The sequence below is a fragment of the Labeo rohita genome, chromosome 7 (genome assembly GCF_022985175.1).
Source record: "Labeo rohita strain BAU-BD-2019 chromosome 7, IGBB_LRoh.1.0, whole genome shotgun sequence".
Taxonomy (NCBI): domain Eukaryota; kingdom Metazoa; phylum Chordata; class Actinopteri; order Cypriniformes; family Cyprinidae; genus Labeo; species Labeo rohita.
The window spans coordinates 44,358,323-44,377,145 of record NC_066875.1 but is presented as its reverse complement, the minus strand read 5'-3'; the positions used below and the strand labels follow the sequence as shown (position 1 = coordinate 44,377,145).

General features: G+C 33.0%; 1 protein-coding gene across 4 annotated transcripts in view; it reads left to right on the top strand.

Annotated features, from left to right (window-relative positions):
* arnt2 (aryl-hydrocarbon receptor nuclear translocator 2) overlaps positions 1-8,261 on the top strand; it is a 99,140-nt gene extending 90,879 nt beyond the window's left edge. For all 4 annotated transcript variants that reach the window (XM_051114416.1, XM_051114418.1, XM_051114415.1 and 1 more), the window contains 2 exons: positions 2,187-2,332; positions 6,872-8,261. In XM_051114416.1, coding sequence (XP_050970373.1) covers positions 2,187-2,332; positions 6,872-6,970 — 245 coding nt within the window. In that variant the 3' untranslated portion in view covers positions 6,971-8,261. The remainder of the gene's footprint in view (positions 1-2,186; positions 2,333-6,871) is intronic.
* The last annotated feature ends 10,562 nt before the right edge of the window (positions 8,262-18,823 follow it).

Genomic DNA, 18,823 nt, shown 5'->3' with positions numbered 1-18,823 from the left:
CCACCCACGTCGTCACCTCCGCCCGCGCCCGCCGCGCATTAGTCTGCTCCACTCGCTCGTTTCCTAAGCAAAGACTCGGGCCCCGCGGGTGAAGAGACACTAGATGTATGCGTTTAAATGATTCTGTCAGCCTGTAGTAAATGTCTCTCCCCCCCGTGCGACAAATTGAGCGAAATGGAGGTCGTACGCTTGAAGTGTTTTGCACGCACGCTCCATTGAGATGCTGCAAAAGTAGACGTGTTGGAGTTAATGTGGAAGCTGATACCGGAAAGTCTAAACATGTTTGTTGAGAAGCCGAGAGGGATCCGTATCACAATATTCTGCCATCATTTATTCACCCCGATGTTTTTTTTTTTTTTTGTTTAGAACACACAAGGATTTTTTTTGCATTAATATTAGTATTATTTCTTTTATTATTTCTATTACTATCACTACTACTTCTGATTTACTACCTCTAAATTAGACCTATTATTTTTTCTATTATTATTATTCTTTCTATTATTATTATTATTATTATTATTATTATTATTATTATATTTTCAAGTATTTTGAATTGGCTTCAAAATAATTTTAGTTTTAGTAGTTTTATGTACATTTTTATAAGTTTGCATTTTAAATATTTATGTTCAGCTTACATTTTTCTTTAGTTTTTCAGTAGTCTAGTACATAAACTTATTTAATTTTACTTATTATATCTTTATTTTATTTTGTTCGGTTTATAATTTTTATATTTTTCATCTGACATTTAGATTACAGTTTTCTTTCAACCAACAAATTATTTTGTATATTTTTAGTTAGCATTTTTTCATTTTTTTTTCCCCCTTTTTATTCAGTTCATATTGTTTCCATTAAATTTGTTAGATTATTCCAATCAACAAATTATTTTTTTAAATAGTTTTAGTTAACATTAATAGCACATTTTATGATTTTCATTATTTTCTTTAATCTAATATTGATATATTTACTTCATTATTAATTAATAAATGTTTTTAATAGTTTAAAACATTTTTAGTTAGCGGTAATAACACTTATTGTTATTTCAGTTATTTTTATTTTATTCCATTTTATAATTTTTTAGTTTTTTAAGTTTTCAGGTAATATTTTATTTTATGTTGTTTTGTTTTATTTTATTTTATTTCAGTCAAGACATTTTAAATGGTTTTAGTTAACAGTAACACTTAATTTTATTGTACTCTATTTCTAATTTTTGTTTCATTTTTAATTACATGTAATATTTATGTTTTTTGTTGTTGTTGTTGTTTATTTTGTTGTTTTGTTTATTTCAGTTTATTTAATAGTTTTAGTCAATAATAACACATATTTACTACCACTATTAGGCCTACTACTTCTGGTACTCTTCTATTACTATTATATTTTTTTTTACTATACTATATTATACTATATGTTTTTGATTATTTTTCCAAGTATTTTAAATTGGCTTTTATTTTCATTTTGTGTTTCGTTTTTAATTTTATTAGTTTTAATTTGAGTAATTTTAGTACTTAAACTTATTTCAGTTATTTTATGTTTATTTTATTTTGTTCTGTTTATAATCTTTATATTTTTCATCTGACATTTAGTTTTGTTTTATTTCAATCAACAAATTTATTTTAATTAATAAATGTTTTTAGTAGTTTTAGTTAGCAGTAATAAAACTTATTATTTCAGTTATTTTTATTTTATTCCATTTTTTTTTTTTTTTTTAAGTTTTCATGTAATGTTTTTGTTGTTTTATTTTATTATATTTTAATAAAGACATTTTAAATAGTTTTAGTCAGCAATAACGCTCATTTTTATTGTACTCAATTTCTAATTTTCATTTAACTGTTAATTACATGATGTAATATTTATATTTTATTTTATTTCAGCTTTCAATCAACAAGTGATTTTTTTTTTATGGTTTTAGTCAATAATAACATTTTTATTTTACTTTGTTTTCTAAGTTTAGTTTAATTTTTAATTACATGTAATATTTATATTTTATTTCATTTCATTTTTCAATGAACAAATGATTCTTAATAGTTTAACATTAATGAACTTTTTTTTCTATACACCAGCAGTTTACTGGGATTCCAAAAAGAACCAAAATGCCATAATAGTATCACAGAAATAATCTTTATTCATCTTTAAGCTCAAGAAGTGACCGTTCAGAGCCGTTGTAAATGTGTTTGTGTTGGTTTCTCCAGACGTGTCAGGTGAAAGCAGCCAGAGCGGAGGGCAGTTCCAGGGCCGGCCGTCTGAGGTCTGGTCTCAATGGCAGAGTCAACACCACAGCCAGCAAGGAGGAGACCCGCATCCTCATCCTCAGTCCAGCCAGACCGAGGTCTTCCAGGTAAACCCATTGTCCTCGCCGAGTACATTCATACACATCAATATCCACAGCACATGCAGAGGTCTGTCATGAGCAGCTAAACATTTGAAGGTCTTTGACTTTGACTAACAATATGCTAATAAAACTAGAATTAAGAATTCAAAGGAATAGTTCAAATGAAATTTACATGGTAATTGATTTACTTTTATATATTTAATACTATAATTATTCATATTAAAGAGTTATAACAATAATATGCAGATTGATGCTATTATAGCATTTATTAATATTTTGAATCAGCTGTTATGCATATTTTATTTTGGTTAAACATTTTATTTTCATTTGTTTTTTAATATTTACTAATTTAATCTATTAAAATTTACTATACACTGCCTTTCGAAAGTTTGGGGTCAGTAAGATTTTGAATGTTCTTTAAAAAGTAGTTTCTTATGCTCAAAAGTTGCAATTATTGTTCAGAAATCCAGAAAAAAACAGTAATATTATGAAATATTATTTCAATGTAAAAAAAGTTTTCTTTGTGAATATATTTTAAAATGTAATATATTCCTGTGATGCAAAGCTGAATTTTCAGCATCATTACTCCAGTCTAGGGCTGCAACTAACAACTATTTTAATAGTCGACTAGTCACCGACTATTGAAACGATTAGTCGACTAATCGAATAATTATTACATTTTTCTAAAATTTAGCATGAGATTGCTTTAATTCTGTGGAAAATGATAGTAAACACAAGAAAGAAGGGGGTACTTCAATGAAAAATGCATAGTTTATTGAACTTTGCTGCTGATAGGCCGATTCATACTAAAAGTAAATAAAAATGCCCTGTCTAAAACCAATTAGGCACAGTGCTCGGTCAGTATAGACATAAATGCATAAATAAAGACACTCTATCATTTTTATAAAGGACGCTTATAAAATGTACAATGTACATCCAAAACAAAACGTATTGGCTTCCATGTTATTTAAATCTTACCGAGGCGAGTCAAACCAAGTCAGTTTCATTCAACTGTCCGACGTGCTTTCTCTTTAAATGTTCGTGCATCACCGAGGTGCTGCCGTGATACGCAAGGACTGCTTTGCAAACCATGCACAGGGCTCGAAATTAACTTTTTTACTTGGTAGCACTGGTGCTCCCAAGTTAGGAGCACCAAAAAAAATTTAGGAGCACCAAATGAATATTAAGGTTGTATTAAATACAACTACACAACCTATAGCCTACAGCCTAGATATGTTATATAGCCTAATTTGCGCACATTGGGGAGTCGCTCTCTAAACTTGGGGTATTAAAATTGCTTTTGGATGCGCGCGCGTTTTACTTCGGTTTCGTTTTAACGATGGTGCTAAACTCTCGGCGGTGCTGAGTGTGCATTCTACAATACAAGACATTAATTTAACAAAACAATTTGAAAGTGGGGGGATTTTGATTTCTGGAGTGTGTCCCCAGTGGAAATTACGCCCCTGCGTGAGTAAAACTCTGAAGATGAGTTTTCATTTGATGTGAATGTATGCCGCGTTGTACAGTATATGGAGATGGAGGCGCCAGAATTGCGTCTGACAGAATGTGCGCTGTAGCACGAAATATAGTATATTTCCTTAAAAGCAGATTGTGGAGACATTTTATTTGTCCACAATCAAAAATCGTCATATCACACACCCCTAACTGAAATGTAGTTTACAAATCCGGAACGGAGGTTGGTTGAGAGAGAGAGAGAGAAAAACGTCCGGTTCCGAGTTTCAGCGGAGCGCAGTGTCAGTGACAGGGAGTGATTGACGGCTAATATCTAAAATCTGCAAGTGAAGAATGTACAGATCAAGTTTAATTAGTTGTGTAATGTTGGAGAAAACGGCGAAACTGTCACTGTATCAGCTCACAGCACTCTGGGCAGTATTAGGCTAGCGAAAGTTTTGTGAAGAAATGAAAACAAGTCGCACCACAACAATTTCTCGCACTCGCACAAATGCTTCCACTCGGTCGGAAAAAACATGTCTGGCGACAACTTCGACAATGAAATTCATTGACGACTATTTCTATTATCGATTTTTGTCGACAACGTCGACGAATCGTTGCAGCCCTACTCCAGTCTTCAGTGATCCTTCAGAAATCTTTCTAATATGTTGATTTAACAGCATTTATTTAAAATCTTTAGTAACAATATAAACCATTTAAAAGTTTGTGGTCAGTACATTTTTATTCTTTCTTTTTTTGAAAGAAATTAATACTTTTATTCACCAAGGATGTGCTAAATTGATTAAAAAAAAAAAAAGTGATAGCAAAGACTTATATTGTTAGAAAAGATTTCTATTTTAAATAAATGCTGTTTAACTTTTTTTATTCAACAAAGAATCGTGAAAAAAAAAGTGTTACAGGTTCTAAAAAAAATATTAAACAGCACAACTGTTTCCAACATTAATAATAAAAGTAATAAATCAGCATATTAGAATGATTTCTGAAGGATTGTGTGACACTGAAGACTGGTTTATCGATGCCAGAAATTTAGCTTTGTATCACAGGAATAAATTGTTTTAAAATATATTAAGGTAGAAAAACATTATTTTACACTGTAATAATATTTCACAATATTACTGTATTTTTCTGTATTTTTAATCAAGTAATGCAGCCTTGATGAGCGTAAGAGAATAAAAAAAAAAAAAGAATTAAAAATCTTACTGATCCTAAACTTTTGAACAGCAGTGTATACTAATATTTATTTTCTATTTTTTATTTATATTTTTGCTATAACTCATAAAATGTAAACGTGTAACTTAAATGCTGTGTAAGTCACTTTGGATAAAAGAGAGAAATTTTAATCATTTTTCTGTGAAATTCATCCCTTCAGTTGTAGCTCTTGAATCTCATTTGCATTCATTCAAATATGGCACATCATTGATGATAAAAACCAATTACAATTTGCCATTGATGTTAAACCTTGTGTAACGCTTCCCATTTGAGAAAGTAATATTTTACTTTTCCCACAGAAGTTTGTTTTAATCATTTGATTGATTATAATCACTTTTCTTAGTTGTGCAAATTCTAGGGCTGTCATATGACACATAAAGCTTGACGCAAAGCACCAGCAAAAGTAATTACTATCTGTTGGGAAAAATAGCAAGGAGGTATTGACAGAGTCAATTTGTTGACTAACGTTTAGTCTAGACTTTGAAGAGTTTAGAGAATTAAAGGGGCAGCCCTAGCAAAATTCACTTTGTAGCATCAGTCTTAAAGGAGAAGTCCACTTCCAGAACAACAATTTACAAATAATTTACTCACCCCCTTGTCATCCAAGATGTTCATGTCTTTCTGTCTTCAGTCGTAAAGAAATTATGGTTTTTGAGGAAAACATTTCAGCATTTTTCTTCATATAATGGACTTCAATTGTGCCCCCGATTTTGAACTTCCAAAATGTAGTTTAAATGCGGTTTCAAAAGGCTCTAAATGATCCCAGCCGAGGAAAAAGGGTCTTATCTAGCGAAACGATCGGCCATTTTTTTCGAAAAATACAAATTTGTATACTTTTTAAGCACAAAAGCTCATGCAGCATCCACGGTTCATTCTTGAACGACTCGTTCATTTTGAACGAATCTTTAATGCGACTCACGAAGAACGAGTCATCTTGGGGAGTGATTCATTCATTTGCGCATGCGCAACATCCTATTAGGTTCTGTACTGGAATTAGTTCACCTGTTTCAAGTCTTCAGGTTTTTCGAGTCGTTCGTTCATCTTATGGGGCTGTCACGTGATACTGATTTTGCTAAAATGAATGAAATGACTCAAAAAGATTTGTTCATTTCGCTGAACGAGACTCAAAGGTCTGAGTCGGTAAAATGATCCGAACTTCCCATCACTACTACGAATCACGTCTAAGTTCATCGTCTGTGTACTCCGGCTAAAAAAGGTAGAGTATGTTGGAAAAACTCCATCTTATTTTCTCCTAAACTTCAGAATCGTCCAACACGTTGTACCTTTTTGTTTGTAAACAGCATTTGACTTACTTGCGCTTTCTTAGTCTTTGCGCGTTTGCTTTGTAAACACTGGGTCTGTAGTTCCGCCTACATTCGGCGTGACCTTTCGACATGGTTCAGTAGTATGTAGCATCATGAACACGCATGCCAGAACCTGTGCTACATGACCTTTTGTGCTTAAAAAGTATACACATTTTTATTTTCCGAAAAAAAAAAAACGACCTATCGTTTTGCTAGATAGGACCCTTCTTCCTCAGCTGGGATTGTTTAGAGCCTTTTGAAGCTGCATTTAAACTATATTTTGGAAGTTCAAATTCGAGGATACAACTGAAGTCCATTATATGAAGAAAAATCCTGAAATGTTTTCCTCAAAAAACAATTTCTTTACGACTGAAGACAGAAAGACATGAACATCTTGGATGACAAGGGGGTGAGTAAATTATTTGTGAATTGTTGTTCTGGAAGTGGACTTCTCCTTTAATGTGAATTGACCTTTAGTTACATTCACGGACACAGACAAACCAGTAACTCTGAACGAAGCCTGTCTGATTCAACATCACGCTCCGTTTCTGTCCCACAGGATATGCTGCCAATGCCGGGAGATCCCACCCAAGGAACAACCAATTACAACATCGAAGACTTTGCCGACCTCGGCATGTTCCCACCGTTCTCTGAGTAATCGGAGACTCCTATGTTAGTTAGTTTGTTTGTTTTGGTTCGGACTGCAGTATCTTCATCTCACATGTGACGCACATGACGCTGCTGAAACACATTTCTGCATTCACACACACAGGCACACACACACTTGACTTGATCCCTCATACACCAACAATTAGAGAAACAGTGCAAAAATCAAAATAAATATATTCCCAGTCTTAATGCTCCTTTCCATCATTTAATCATCATGTGATGATTAACTGCTGCCATTATCACAAAAAATGTATGTAAACATCATTTTTTAAATTAATTTATGAGGAGTAAAAGTGCAAGATTATTTATGCAAAGGCATAAACTTCTTATAATAAAGCAGCATCAATAATAAGCCTAATTTACATAGAAAGCAGGCAAATTAATGCCTGGTTTGAGCGAATTACTGTGTTAAAGTTAAAGGATTCACCCAGCAACCTCAAGTCAAGACTATTCTCACACACACACACACACATAAATATAATGAAGAGATTTTCTTTTTTTTTTTTAGACATTTTTATCGTACGGAAGTATTTTCAGGATCTTTCTAGAAGCGAAGGATCTTTTTCTTCACGTGTTGCACCTCATTTTTCATTGCCAAACAGCATCGCGCTGACAAAAAACGCTGAGATATTTTTACGCTTACTGTGTAAAATGTAGTCTATGTAGTGATGTCTATAACCTAGCTTAACTAATAATAAATGTAGACGGATGTAAAGACAAAAACAGTATTTGATTTGAATTTAAAACTTGCATTTGCAGCTTTTTTTAAACTTTTCCTTTTGTTTTTCTTACAAAAACACTAGCAAGTGTCACTTTGTGAAGTAATCGACACCAGCCTCGTATGAGCCGACGCAGCGCTAAATATCAAGCATTTCGCGGTGTTCATTGTAATCTTTGTGGCAGCTGCGATTCTTACTATTAACTTTTGGACTAATAACGTGGACTGAAACTCGATTATGCCACAACTCTGGACTGATGGAAAGACGTTGACATGAAATCTAAACCTTTTTGGAAATCAAATGGATGTTTAATGTAAATAATGTGATTTTTATGTCGGACCATGGTTTATTTCACATACAGCCCTATATACTTGTGTAGGTTTAATATCATTGTGTGCAATGTGAGTACATATTTAACTCTCGGTACTTAGTTAGCCTGTCCATTGTACAATTTAGGATTGTATAAATTGTGTAAATGTGTTCCGTTATTTTTGTGTAACTTTATGACGAGAAATTGTGCTTGTGACAATAAATTCTCATTGAATATGTGGATTTCAAACAGACTGAGTCAGCTCTATTTATTGGGTTCATTTCTGTAAATATTTTTCATGAATGTGCATGCATTTTCAACACATGGATGTGTTTTGGAAAGGCTGTACATATTTTGACTTCCAAAAAATGCAATTAATAATTTTCATCTTGCCGTTAATGGAAAACTACATGGAAGCAATCATAAAGTTATGTGCGGTATATTATATGGTCCGTATACGTAAATGGACAGATCAATGGACAGATTGAGACTTACCGAGGGTAAATTTATGCTTCCTTATCCTGCATGTTTAGGTTGTTGGGTCAGGGAACAGGAAGGGATTTGACCACAGGGATTACTCATAAACACCAGCAGATGTTAAATATGCTTTCTGAATTTATTTGGACGTTCAAACTGCACAGAAGAAGAGTGAAGGCCTTTGATTCTGCGGTCGGCTTATGAGGACCTGCTCTGACCTCATCTATACAACGAGCCGTAGTATTTCCTAACCTCTGCCCTTATTTTTATGGACATTTTTGCATCTGATGGACTTTAATTTTCAAATTTTTAGTCATTTTAATAACAACTTTTAAAGGATTAGTTTTAAAGGATTCCCTGATAATGTACTCACCCCCATGTCATCCAAGATGTTCATGTCTTTCTTTCTTCAGTCAAAAAGAAGTTAAGGTTTTTGAGGAAAACATTCCAGGATTTTTCTCCATATAGTGGACTTCAATGGTGGACAACGGGTTGAAGGTCCAAATCTCAGTTTCAATTTTTATTTATTTATTTTTTTGTTTTGTTTTTTAGTTTGTTTCTTCATCAGAACAGACTTGGTGACATTTTAGCATTCATCAATTCATCAGCAATGAATCCTCTGTTGTGAATGGGTGCCGTCGCTTTTTGCTTCACAAGATGTTAACTGATGGACGTTTTTGCATCTGATAATGAACTTAAGTTTTATATTTTCTAATTTTTTCTAATTTTGTTATGTGTATTTGTCATTGGAACTTTAACCTAAACTTATTTTATTTCAGTTTTATTTTCTTTTTGTCTAATATTTATATATATATATATATATATATATATATATATATATATTTTTTTTTTTTTTTTTTTTTTTTTTTTTCAGTTATTTCAGTTAACAATAACAGCTTTTAAAGAATTAGTTTTAAAGGATTCCCTGATAATTTACGCACCCCCGTGTCATCCAAGATGTTCATGTCTCTCTTTCTTCAGTCAAAAAGAAATTAAGGTTTTCAGGATTTCCAGGATTTTCTTCCATATAGTGGACTTCAATGGGGATCAGTGAGTTAAGGGTCCAAATTGCAGTTTCAATGCAGCTTCAAAGGGCTCTACATGATCCCAGCAGAGAAACAAGGGTCTAATCTTGTGAAACAATCAGTAATTTTCCCTAAAAAATAATCAATTTCTATACTTTTTAACCACAAATTCTCATCTTGCACTAGCTCTGCAATTCGCGTCCACTACTTCATGCACTATGTAATCATGTTGGAGAAGGTCATGTGTGGTTAGTTCTTCAACAGTCTACTTTGGTTCAAAAAGGTAGGGTAGGGAGAAAAACTCCATCTCATTTTCTCCTCCAACTTCAAAATCATCTGTCATCATTGTTTTCCCTTTTTTTTTTTTTTTTTTTTTTTTTTTTTTTTTTAAATGGCGTTCGACTTTCTTTGCATGTTCACTTTGTAAACACTTGGTAGGTACTTCTACTTATGTCACGTGTGACCTTTCCAACGTGACTATATAATGCTAGAAGTCAAGCTAGTGCAAGACGAGCGTTTGTGGTTATAAATTAAGAAAAAATGTGCTCTTCACTGCACCCAAAGTGTATGACTGCAGAAAAATATATACGTTTGTAATGAAAATTTATGGAGCAACAGTGTGAAAATAAATCATACAAGTCGTTTATTTTGTTTAAATGTGTTATAAATGTTTGAGGTGGCAAGGGGGCCTCACCGCACACACAGGGTAAAATGGTCACAGTATTGATACAAGTACTTTAGCTAAAATAATGTTTTTTATATAATGTCTAAGTTAATACATGTTCAAAACAATCACTTTAGCAAAGTTTGTACTATTTTCGACTTAATTTGATAAAATAATTTTTTGTTCAATAAATATACTGTCATTAAAATATGTTAACATAAAACATATATTTTAATAAATACAGAAACAAAATCATTTTAAAATATAAAGATTCTGAAAGCATGGAAGGAAATCCTATAGTAATGTAATATAGATTTACAGTAGTAACAACAAATGATATTTTATTATATGATATAATTAATACCATGTTTTTAAATACGATGGTTTCATTCTAAACATGGTGATTATCTCTAAGATGAACACCCAAAATAAAATATGATATTTAACACCTGAAACTAACCATGTCATGTCAACAAATAGAAAAGTTATTGTGCCATTTAGCCCCAAAAGCCAGGGGCACTTTTTACCCCAAATACCGTTCTTTTACATATTCTCTCTTTACTTAAAAACTGCTGTTTTAATTATCTTAAACAAAACTGAAAATCATTAAGAATATATATATATTATATATGTCTCCATATATAATTAAGAATTTTAGCAATTCTCATTTGCTACTTAAATCTGCATTTTTAAAAACTTCAAATATTAGGTCAAGTAACCACAGAATCAGCTTTGTGCTGCCTTCTGCGATCACATCAAGGATCAGCCAAAATTGCTTGTGTATCTTACAAAAAAGAGAATGCTTTGGGCCTTTAGCCCCATTGTACCCTGTACATTTTTTTCTGTAGTTTTTAGAAAATGATCAATCGTTTCGCTAGATAAGACCATTATTCCTCGATTGGGATCCTGTAGAGCTCTTTGAAACTGCAATTTAGACCTTCAACCCATTGTTCCCCACTGAAGTCCACTATATGGAGAAAAATCCTGGAATGTTTTCCTCAAAAACCTTAAAAGACCTTAAAGATTTTAAACATCTTGAAAGACATGGAGGGTGAGTAAATTATCAGGACTTTTTTATCCTGGAAGTGAACTAATCATTTAATAGTTCTAGCTTTAATTTTCAATAACAACACTCGAGAAAGCAATATTACACATACAGGATTCATTGTTTTAGCTGAAACAATGATTTGAAGTTACATCTAAATAATGGATTTGTTTCTTACAAACAAACAGCTTTTGGATTATTGGATTATTGTCAAGTTTTGTTTGGACTCTCATTCTGACGGCACCCATTCACTGCAGAGGATCCATTGGTGAGCAAGTGATGTAATACTACATTTCTCCAAATCTGTTCAGAAACCCTTCTTGGATGGCCTGAGGGTGAGAAAATATTTTAGCAAATTGTCGTTTTTTTGGGTAAACTATTCCTGAAAATCACAAGTTCCAGTTATGTAATGTGGTATGTTGTAACCCATGTGGTAATGTTCACGCACGCTCATCTTGTATATGACCGTTCTGCCATGACCTGAAGATAGCATTTTTTCTTCTACGTGCATGAGTGCGCTGAGAGACCGTATCAGCTTGTCATATAATTGCATTTCTGTACGCTGTCAAAAATGTTCACGTTAAGTTCCTTCTGGGTGAAGCATGACATGACTTGACTGGCTAGAAGCATAAACATCAGATCCGTTAAATCACGTTCATTGCGTGCTTCTCGGTTTAATGCAGAAGTGCTTTTCAGATGTCTTCAGCATTCCAGAGGATCTTGATGCTCTTTGATTAGACTCTCTAAACCATCGCATGACAGCTCAGATGTTCAGTAGAGAAACTTGAGATGTTTTGCACGGTTCAAATGCATCAAGTCTGGCTGCATTCATTATCATTCCTGCATGTTTTTATTGAGGTTTTGTAACAGCAAGATAAGTTTTCTTAAACTAAGAGGATTCACTGTAAAAAAAAAAAAAAAAAAGTCAAGTAGGTCTTGCAAATGATGAAGATGACTAAAGATTTACTTGAATATTACAGCGTTTTTTTTTATAATTTACTGAATACTATATAACAATTGTTCTGAAAGCCAAGCGATATCTCAACAGCTTTTTTGTCAAACCAAAAAATATCTCATTTGCCTTCTTCCCACTATGCAACCTCATGAATTGCTAGTTTTATTTATAGTTGTTTGTTCCTCTATCCTCTTTTTTTGGTTTTGTTTTGTTTTATTTTTAAATCTCATGATTAAAGGAGAACTCCACTTTCAGAACAACAATTCACAAATACTTTACTCACTCCCTTGTCATCCAAGATGTTCATGTCTTTCTGCCTTCAGTCGTGACGAAATTATGGGTTTTGAGGAAAGCATTTCAGGATTTTTCTCCATATAATGGACTTCATTGGTGCCCCAATTTTGAACTTCCAAAATGTAGTTTAAATGCAGCTTCAAATGGCTCTAAATGATCCCAGCCGAGGAAGAAGGGTCTTATCTAGCGAAACGACCTGTCATTTTTTTCGGAAAATAAAAATTTGTATACTTTTTAAGCACAAAAGCTTGTGTAGCACAGGCTTTGGGATGCGCGTTCACGTACTATTGAATCACGTTGAAAGGTCACGCGGAACGTAGGCGGAACTACAGACCCAGTGTTTACAAAGCAAACCTGCAAAGACTAAGAAAGTGCAAGTCAAACGCTGTTTACAAACAAAAAGGTACAACGATGATGGACGATTCTGAAGTTGTAGGAGGAAATAACATTAAGTTTTTCGACATACTCTTTTTGAGCCAGAGTACACAGATGATGAACTTGTGGTGACTCGAAGACGTGATTCGTAGTAGTGATAGGAAGTTCAGATCATTTTACCGACTCTGACCTTTGAGTCTCGTTCAGCAAAATGAACGAGTCTTTTTTTTTTGAGTCATTTCGTTCATTTTGGCAAAATCAGCATCACGTGACAGCCCCATAAGTTGAACGAACGACTCGAAAACCCGAAGGTGAACTAATTCCAGTACAGACACTAATAGGATGTTGCGCATGTGCGACTGAATGAATTACTCCCCGAGACGACTCGTTCTTCCCGAGTCACATTAAAGATTCATTCAAAATGAAGGAATTGTTCAAGAACAACCCATGGACGCGCATCCCAGAGCCTGTGCTACACAAGCTTTTGTGCTTAAAAAGTATACAAATTTTTATTTTTTTGAAAACAATGACCGATTGTTTCGCTAGATAAGACTGGGATCGTTTAGAGCCCTTTGAAGCTGCATTTAAACTGCATTTTGGAAGTTCAAATTCAGAGCACCAATGAAGTCCATTATATGCAGAAAAATCCTGAAATGCTTTCTCTCCTTTAATGTGAGGTTGTCAGATGAGTTTGTTCATCAGAACGGATTTGGAGAAATTCATCAAATTCATCATATTCATCACTTGCTCAGCAATGGATCCTCTGCAGTGAATGGGTGCCATCAGAATGAGATTTCAAACAGCTGATAAAAACATCACAATAATACACAAGTAATCCACACCACTCCAGTCTATCAGTTAATGTCTGGTGAAGCGAAAAGTATGTTTGTAAGAAAAAAACACAAAACAAAACTGAAGCTTCAATCCAAAATATGAGTCTATAGTCCATAATATGGCTTCCTCCAGTGAAAAAGTCCATCTCTTGTTGTCTTCTCACTTTAAAATATGAAATATGCTTGATCTTCCCTCCCGATTCAGACTTTTTTTTTTTTTTTACTGGAGAATGCAATATTATAGACAGCAGAAAGCAATGGTTTAAAGTTAAAAACATGTTAATAATATGTTTGTTTCTTACAAACATGCAACTTTTTGCTTCACGGATTGGAGTGGATTGGAGTGGTGTGAATTACTTGTGGATTATTATGATGTTTTTATAAGCTGTTTGGACTCTCATTGTGACGGCACCCATTCACTGCAGAGGATCCACTGGTGAGCAAGTGATGTAATGCTACATTTCTCCAAATCTGTTCTGATGAACAAACAAACTCATCTAATCTTAAGAACTGAAGGTAGGTTTTCAGCAAATTTTCATTTTTGGGTGAACTATTCCTTTAACTCTTTTAATTTAAGATCATCTTAGACTGAAATAATGTAAAGTTAAGCGAATGCATTTATTTGGAATAATGCAGAAGATGAATTCAGCTGCTGGCATCCTTTTTTATAGTTCTGAATAATTGTAAACACTTTTGACATAGTAAAAGTTTCATTCCTCATCTCAAAGGCCTGCAGCTATGCAATCAAACACTTTTTTTTTGGATTGCTACCAGTGTGTCTATTTAATGTTGCATGCATTATACAATGTCATGTCTGACAGGATCAGGTCAGGCCCTGTTGCGTTTGCAATAAAACCATTACCAGGTTTTGAGTGACATATAAAAACGTGACTTTCTGCCCTACTGTTTTCTGGCGTGTTTTCAGCTGAATTGCTTCATATGATGTGGAAAAAAAGATGGTGTGGATTGCTCTGTCAGATTAACAGGTAAGCATCATTCTACTGACTTTAGATGGAGTGTCTGTCATGTTCAGGATGTTAGATTTTTCCATTCCTCAGTGGGAGTTTCTCCGTTCATGCTGCTGGATGCAGGATGCTCCCGCTGTCTGAAAACACTGGAAAGCTGACGTCATGACAGCACTGACTAATGGCACCAGAAAAAAAAACAATTCCCAAAGCCTGAGCTGTGACGTCAAAGACAGCTGACACAGAAAAATATAAGTCCATTTCAAGCTTTTAATGGTTATGTCTGTCCTTTATGTGTTCATTTATGTATTATGTTTCATTTAATTATGATTTAAGATACTATCAGTGTTGTAGTTTTAGCTTTGTTTCATATATTTAATATACACTACCAGTCAAAAGTTTTTGAACCGTAAGATTTTTAATGTTTTTTAAAGAAGTCTTTTCTGCTCACCAAGCCTGCATTTATTTGATCCAAAGTACAGCAAAAACAGTAAAATTCTGAAAAATGTTATTATTTAAAATAACTGCTTTCTATTTGAATATATTTTAAAATGTAATTTATTCATTTGATCAAAGCTGAATTTTAAGCATCATTACTCCAGTCTTCAGCTTCACACGATCCTTTAGAAATCATTTTAGATCAGTATTCATCTGAAAAAAAAAAAAAAAAACATCTGCAACATTATACACAATATCATTCAAAAGCTTGGAGTCAGTATTATTTATTTATTTATTTGGAAAGAAATTAAATTAATTAGCAAGGATGCTTTAAATTGATCAAAAGTGATGATAAATATATATCACATTTATATATCACATTTATAATGTGACAAAATATTTCTATTTCAAATATATGCTGTTCTTCTGAACTTTTTATTCATTAAAGAAACCTGAAAAATTCTACTCGGCTGTTTTCAACAATAATAAATGTGTTTTGAGCAGCAAATCAGAATATTAGAATGATTTCTGACGGATCACGTGACTGGATTAATGACGCTAAAAATTAAACTTTGAAATCACAGGAATAAATTACATTTTAAAATATATTTAAAAAGAAACCAGTTTTAAATAGTAAAAATATGTGTAAAAATGTTACTGTTTTGTTGTACTTTGGGTCAAATAAATAATAAAATAATAATAAAAAAAAAAACATTAAAAAACTTTTGACTGGTAGCGTACTTATTTAAAACCCTTTCTTTTTTACTATTATTACAGAAATTTTACATGCTTTTACCAGTTTTGTTTCTGTATGACTGACAAATTATACATTACATTATCAGTTTGTTAAAACAGTGTGATCCAAATAAATGAAAATTGAATATGCATTTAAAATACACAAATCTTCAATTTAGGCCTTACTATTTTTGAGTCCATGTTTATGTCACATAATTCTGAAGACTGTCCTGCCAAAACAGCTTAAAAATGAAAAAAGGTCTCAAGTCCAGTGTTATATGTGGCAGTTCTGTTTTTCCATTTTTAGACTTCATTCTTTCTCGACTTTAAAAAATGCTGCACACATCTTTTTAAGCATTTTCATTTGTGTCTAATGAAAAGCTGTGCCTGTTCTGATACATGACATATGTTCAGAGATGTTTCTTTACTGTCTGATTTCTCAGAAATTTCCAAGGCCCCTAAAACAACAACCCATCCCACTTTGCAGTACTTACCCTCAGTTTGAGTATGTTCAGCTAAGTACAGAAACATTCACTTTTTTACTGTCTCTGTTCCAAAATCTATAGTCAGCTTCCTACATAGGAAGCATTTAACTATATGCTCATTATTAAATTATACTACCTTCCTCTTTTGGGCAAATTCTAAAGCAGCAAGGAAATACTATACATTCTTTCTTTTTTTACCATCATGAGGGCCTATAAAAAATACACTTAAAACACATTTAATCCTGTAATTTGTTCTCCGGTGCGTTGACTCTAGCTTTGGGAAGTCAGAAACTCCCAACTTCATTAGAGGGGAACAAGCTCAATCTTGGTTCTGATAAGATTCCTAGAATCTCCCCAGGACCTCAATTAAGTTACATGTACCCTCCATGCCTGTAATGCGAGACGGTTTCTGGTTTCTCTTGAATGTAGGTTGACATTCTTTACCTTCCAAAGCGAAACCGTGGTGTTGGTGATCATTACCTACGAGAAGCTCCCTTGGGCGAAACTTCCTCGAGGCTGCTTCACAATGTTTACAGCTAAAACTCTTAAGAAGACATCAATTACTCAGAGGACCTGAAGCGAAGCTGTGATGGACATGCCGATAAAGATATTTTGACAAGCTCCTCCACCTTGAAACCATTCAAAGAGAGGGCAGCTGGCCCCTGAAAATGTTTCTTCACTTTGAATACGGTGCGATGGTGTAACAAACAATAAATCCATTCCTTATTTTCTCTGAAGGGGAGACAAGAAAATTGAAGTTTTGACATATTTGTAATTTGTCTTCTTTTCTATTATTTTAGCTGTTTGTTTTTCTGCCCACGTTTGTTAGTTTATGTGATAGTACAAGAAACTTAAAAAAAAAAAAAAAAAGAACTCAAGTCTTTTATGTAAAGACTGTCAGGCTTTTTCTGTGTGTCAGATACAGCGTTCAATAAAGGACTGACAAGTGGTTAGACAGTCTTTTAACCTCAGTGTTTACATAAACTGAGGATGAACTGACATTTTTTTTGTACCAAGAAGGATAAGAATACATGTTCTTGAATGTCACTGAAATCATTAAAAAAAAAACATTTCGGAGTTTTAATTTCAGAACTGAGGTCACAATAATGTAAACCTAACTACTGAAATCATTAGGATTTCATTTTCTAAAAGTCATTTAAATGATCCTTAAACTTAGAAATCCACTACATATACACTATACCAGTCAAAAGTTTTTGAATAGTAAGATTTTTAATGTTTTTCAAAGAAGTCTTTTCTGCTCACCAAGTATAGCAAAAACAGTAAAAATCTGAAACAGTAGTACTATGTACAATAACTATTTACTATTTTAATATATTTTAAAATGTAATTTTTTTCCTGTGATTTCAAAGCTGAATTTTTTTGCATCATTACTTGAGTCACATGATCCGTCATTTGATTTGTTGCTCAAAAAGCATTTATTATTATTATGTTGAAAACAGCTAATTTTTTCAGGTTTCTTTGATGAATAGAAAGTTCAGAACTGAAATACATCTGAAATAGAAATGTTTTGTAACATTATAAATGTCTTTATTATTACTTTTGATCAATTTAAAGCATCCTTACTAAATAAAAATATAAATTTCTATAATTTCTTCCCCCGCCCCCAAACAATTATACTGATTTTTGAATAGTATAATGTATAATGTTACAAAAGCTTTTTATTTCAGATGAATGCTGATTTATGGATCTTTCTATTCATTGAAGAATCCTGAAAAAAATCGTACTCAACTGTTTTAAATATTAATAATAATTATAATAAAAAATGTTTCTTGAACAGCAAATCAGCATATTAGAATGATTTCTGAAGGATCATGTGACGCTGAAGACTGGAGTAATGATGCTGAAAATGTAGCTTTGATCACAGGAATAAATTACATTTTAAAATATATTTATAAAGAAAGCAGTTATTTTAAATAGTAAAAATATTTCACAATATTACTGCTTTAAATAAATGCAGGCTTGGTGAGCAGAAGAGACTGCTTACTATTCAAAAACTTTTGACTGGTAGTGTATGTTCACTACGTTCACGGAACCGAACGAAACTCGCATATTTTGCTGATTATTTCTGCTGAAAATCATCAATGATTGTCATGTTTCGGGCTGTACTAATGGTCAGACCAGGAAAAACATTTGGAGTACTATAGACTGCCAAATCTTATAACACATCAAGGAGAAGAGTGCAAAAAACTGGAACAAGAGGTGTTTGTGGTTGGCCAAAATGAGCCAGGATTTCCAAAGCAAGAATCTTGACAACATTCAAGTTTGTTCTTCTCATTTCCGGTCAGGTAGGTGAAAAATTAGGCTAATATCTTAATTAATATTTCTTGTAAGTATCTTTACCACCTATTAACTTAAGTTTGTCAAACTATTGTGCCCTTTCCTGCTTAAGGTTAGCAGAACAACATATGCATTAATTAACAATGCAGTCCATGCTGTTTACTTTTGAGTATGCCGATGTGGTTGCATATCCGGGTAAATCGTGCAGACCCTTTGAGAAAATG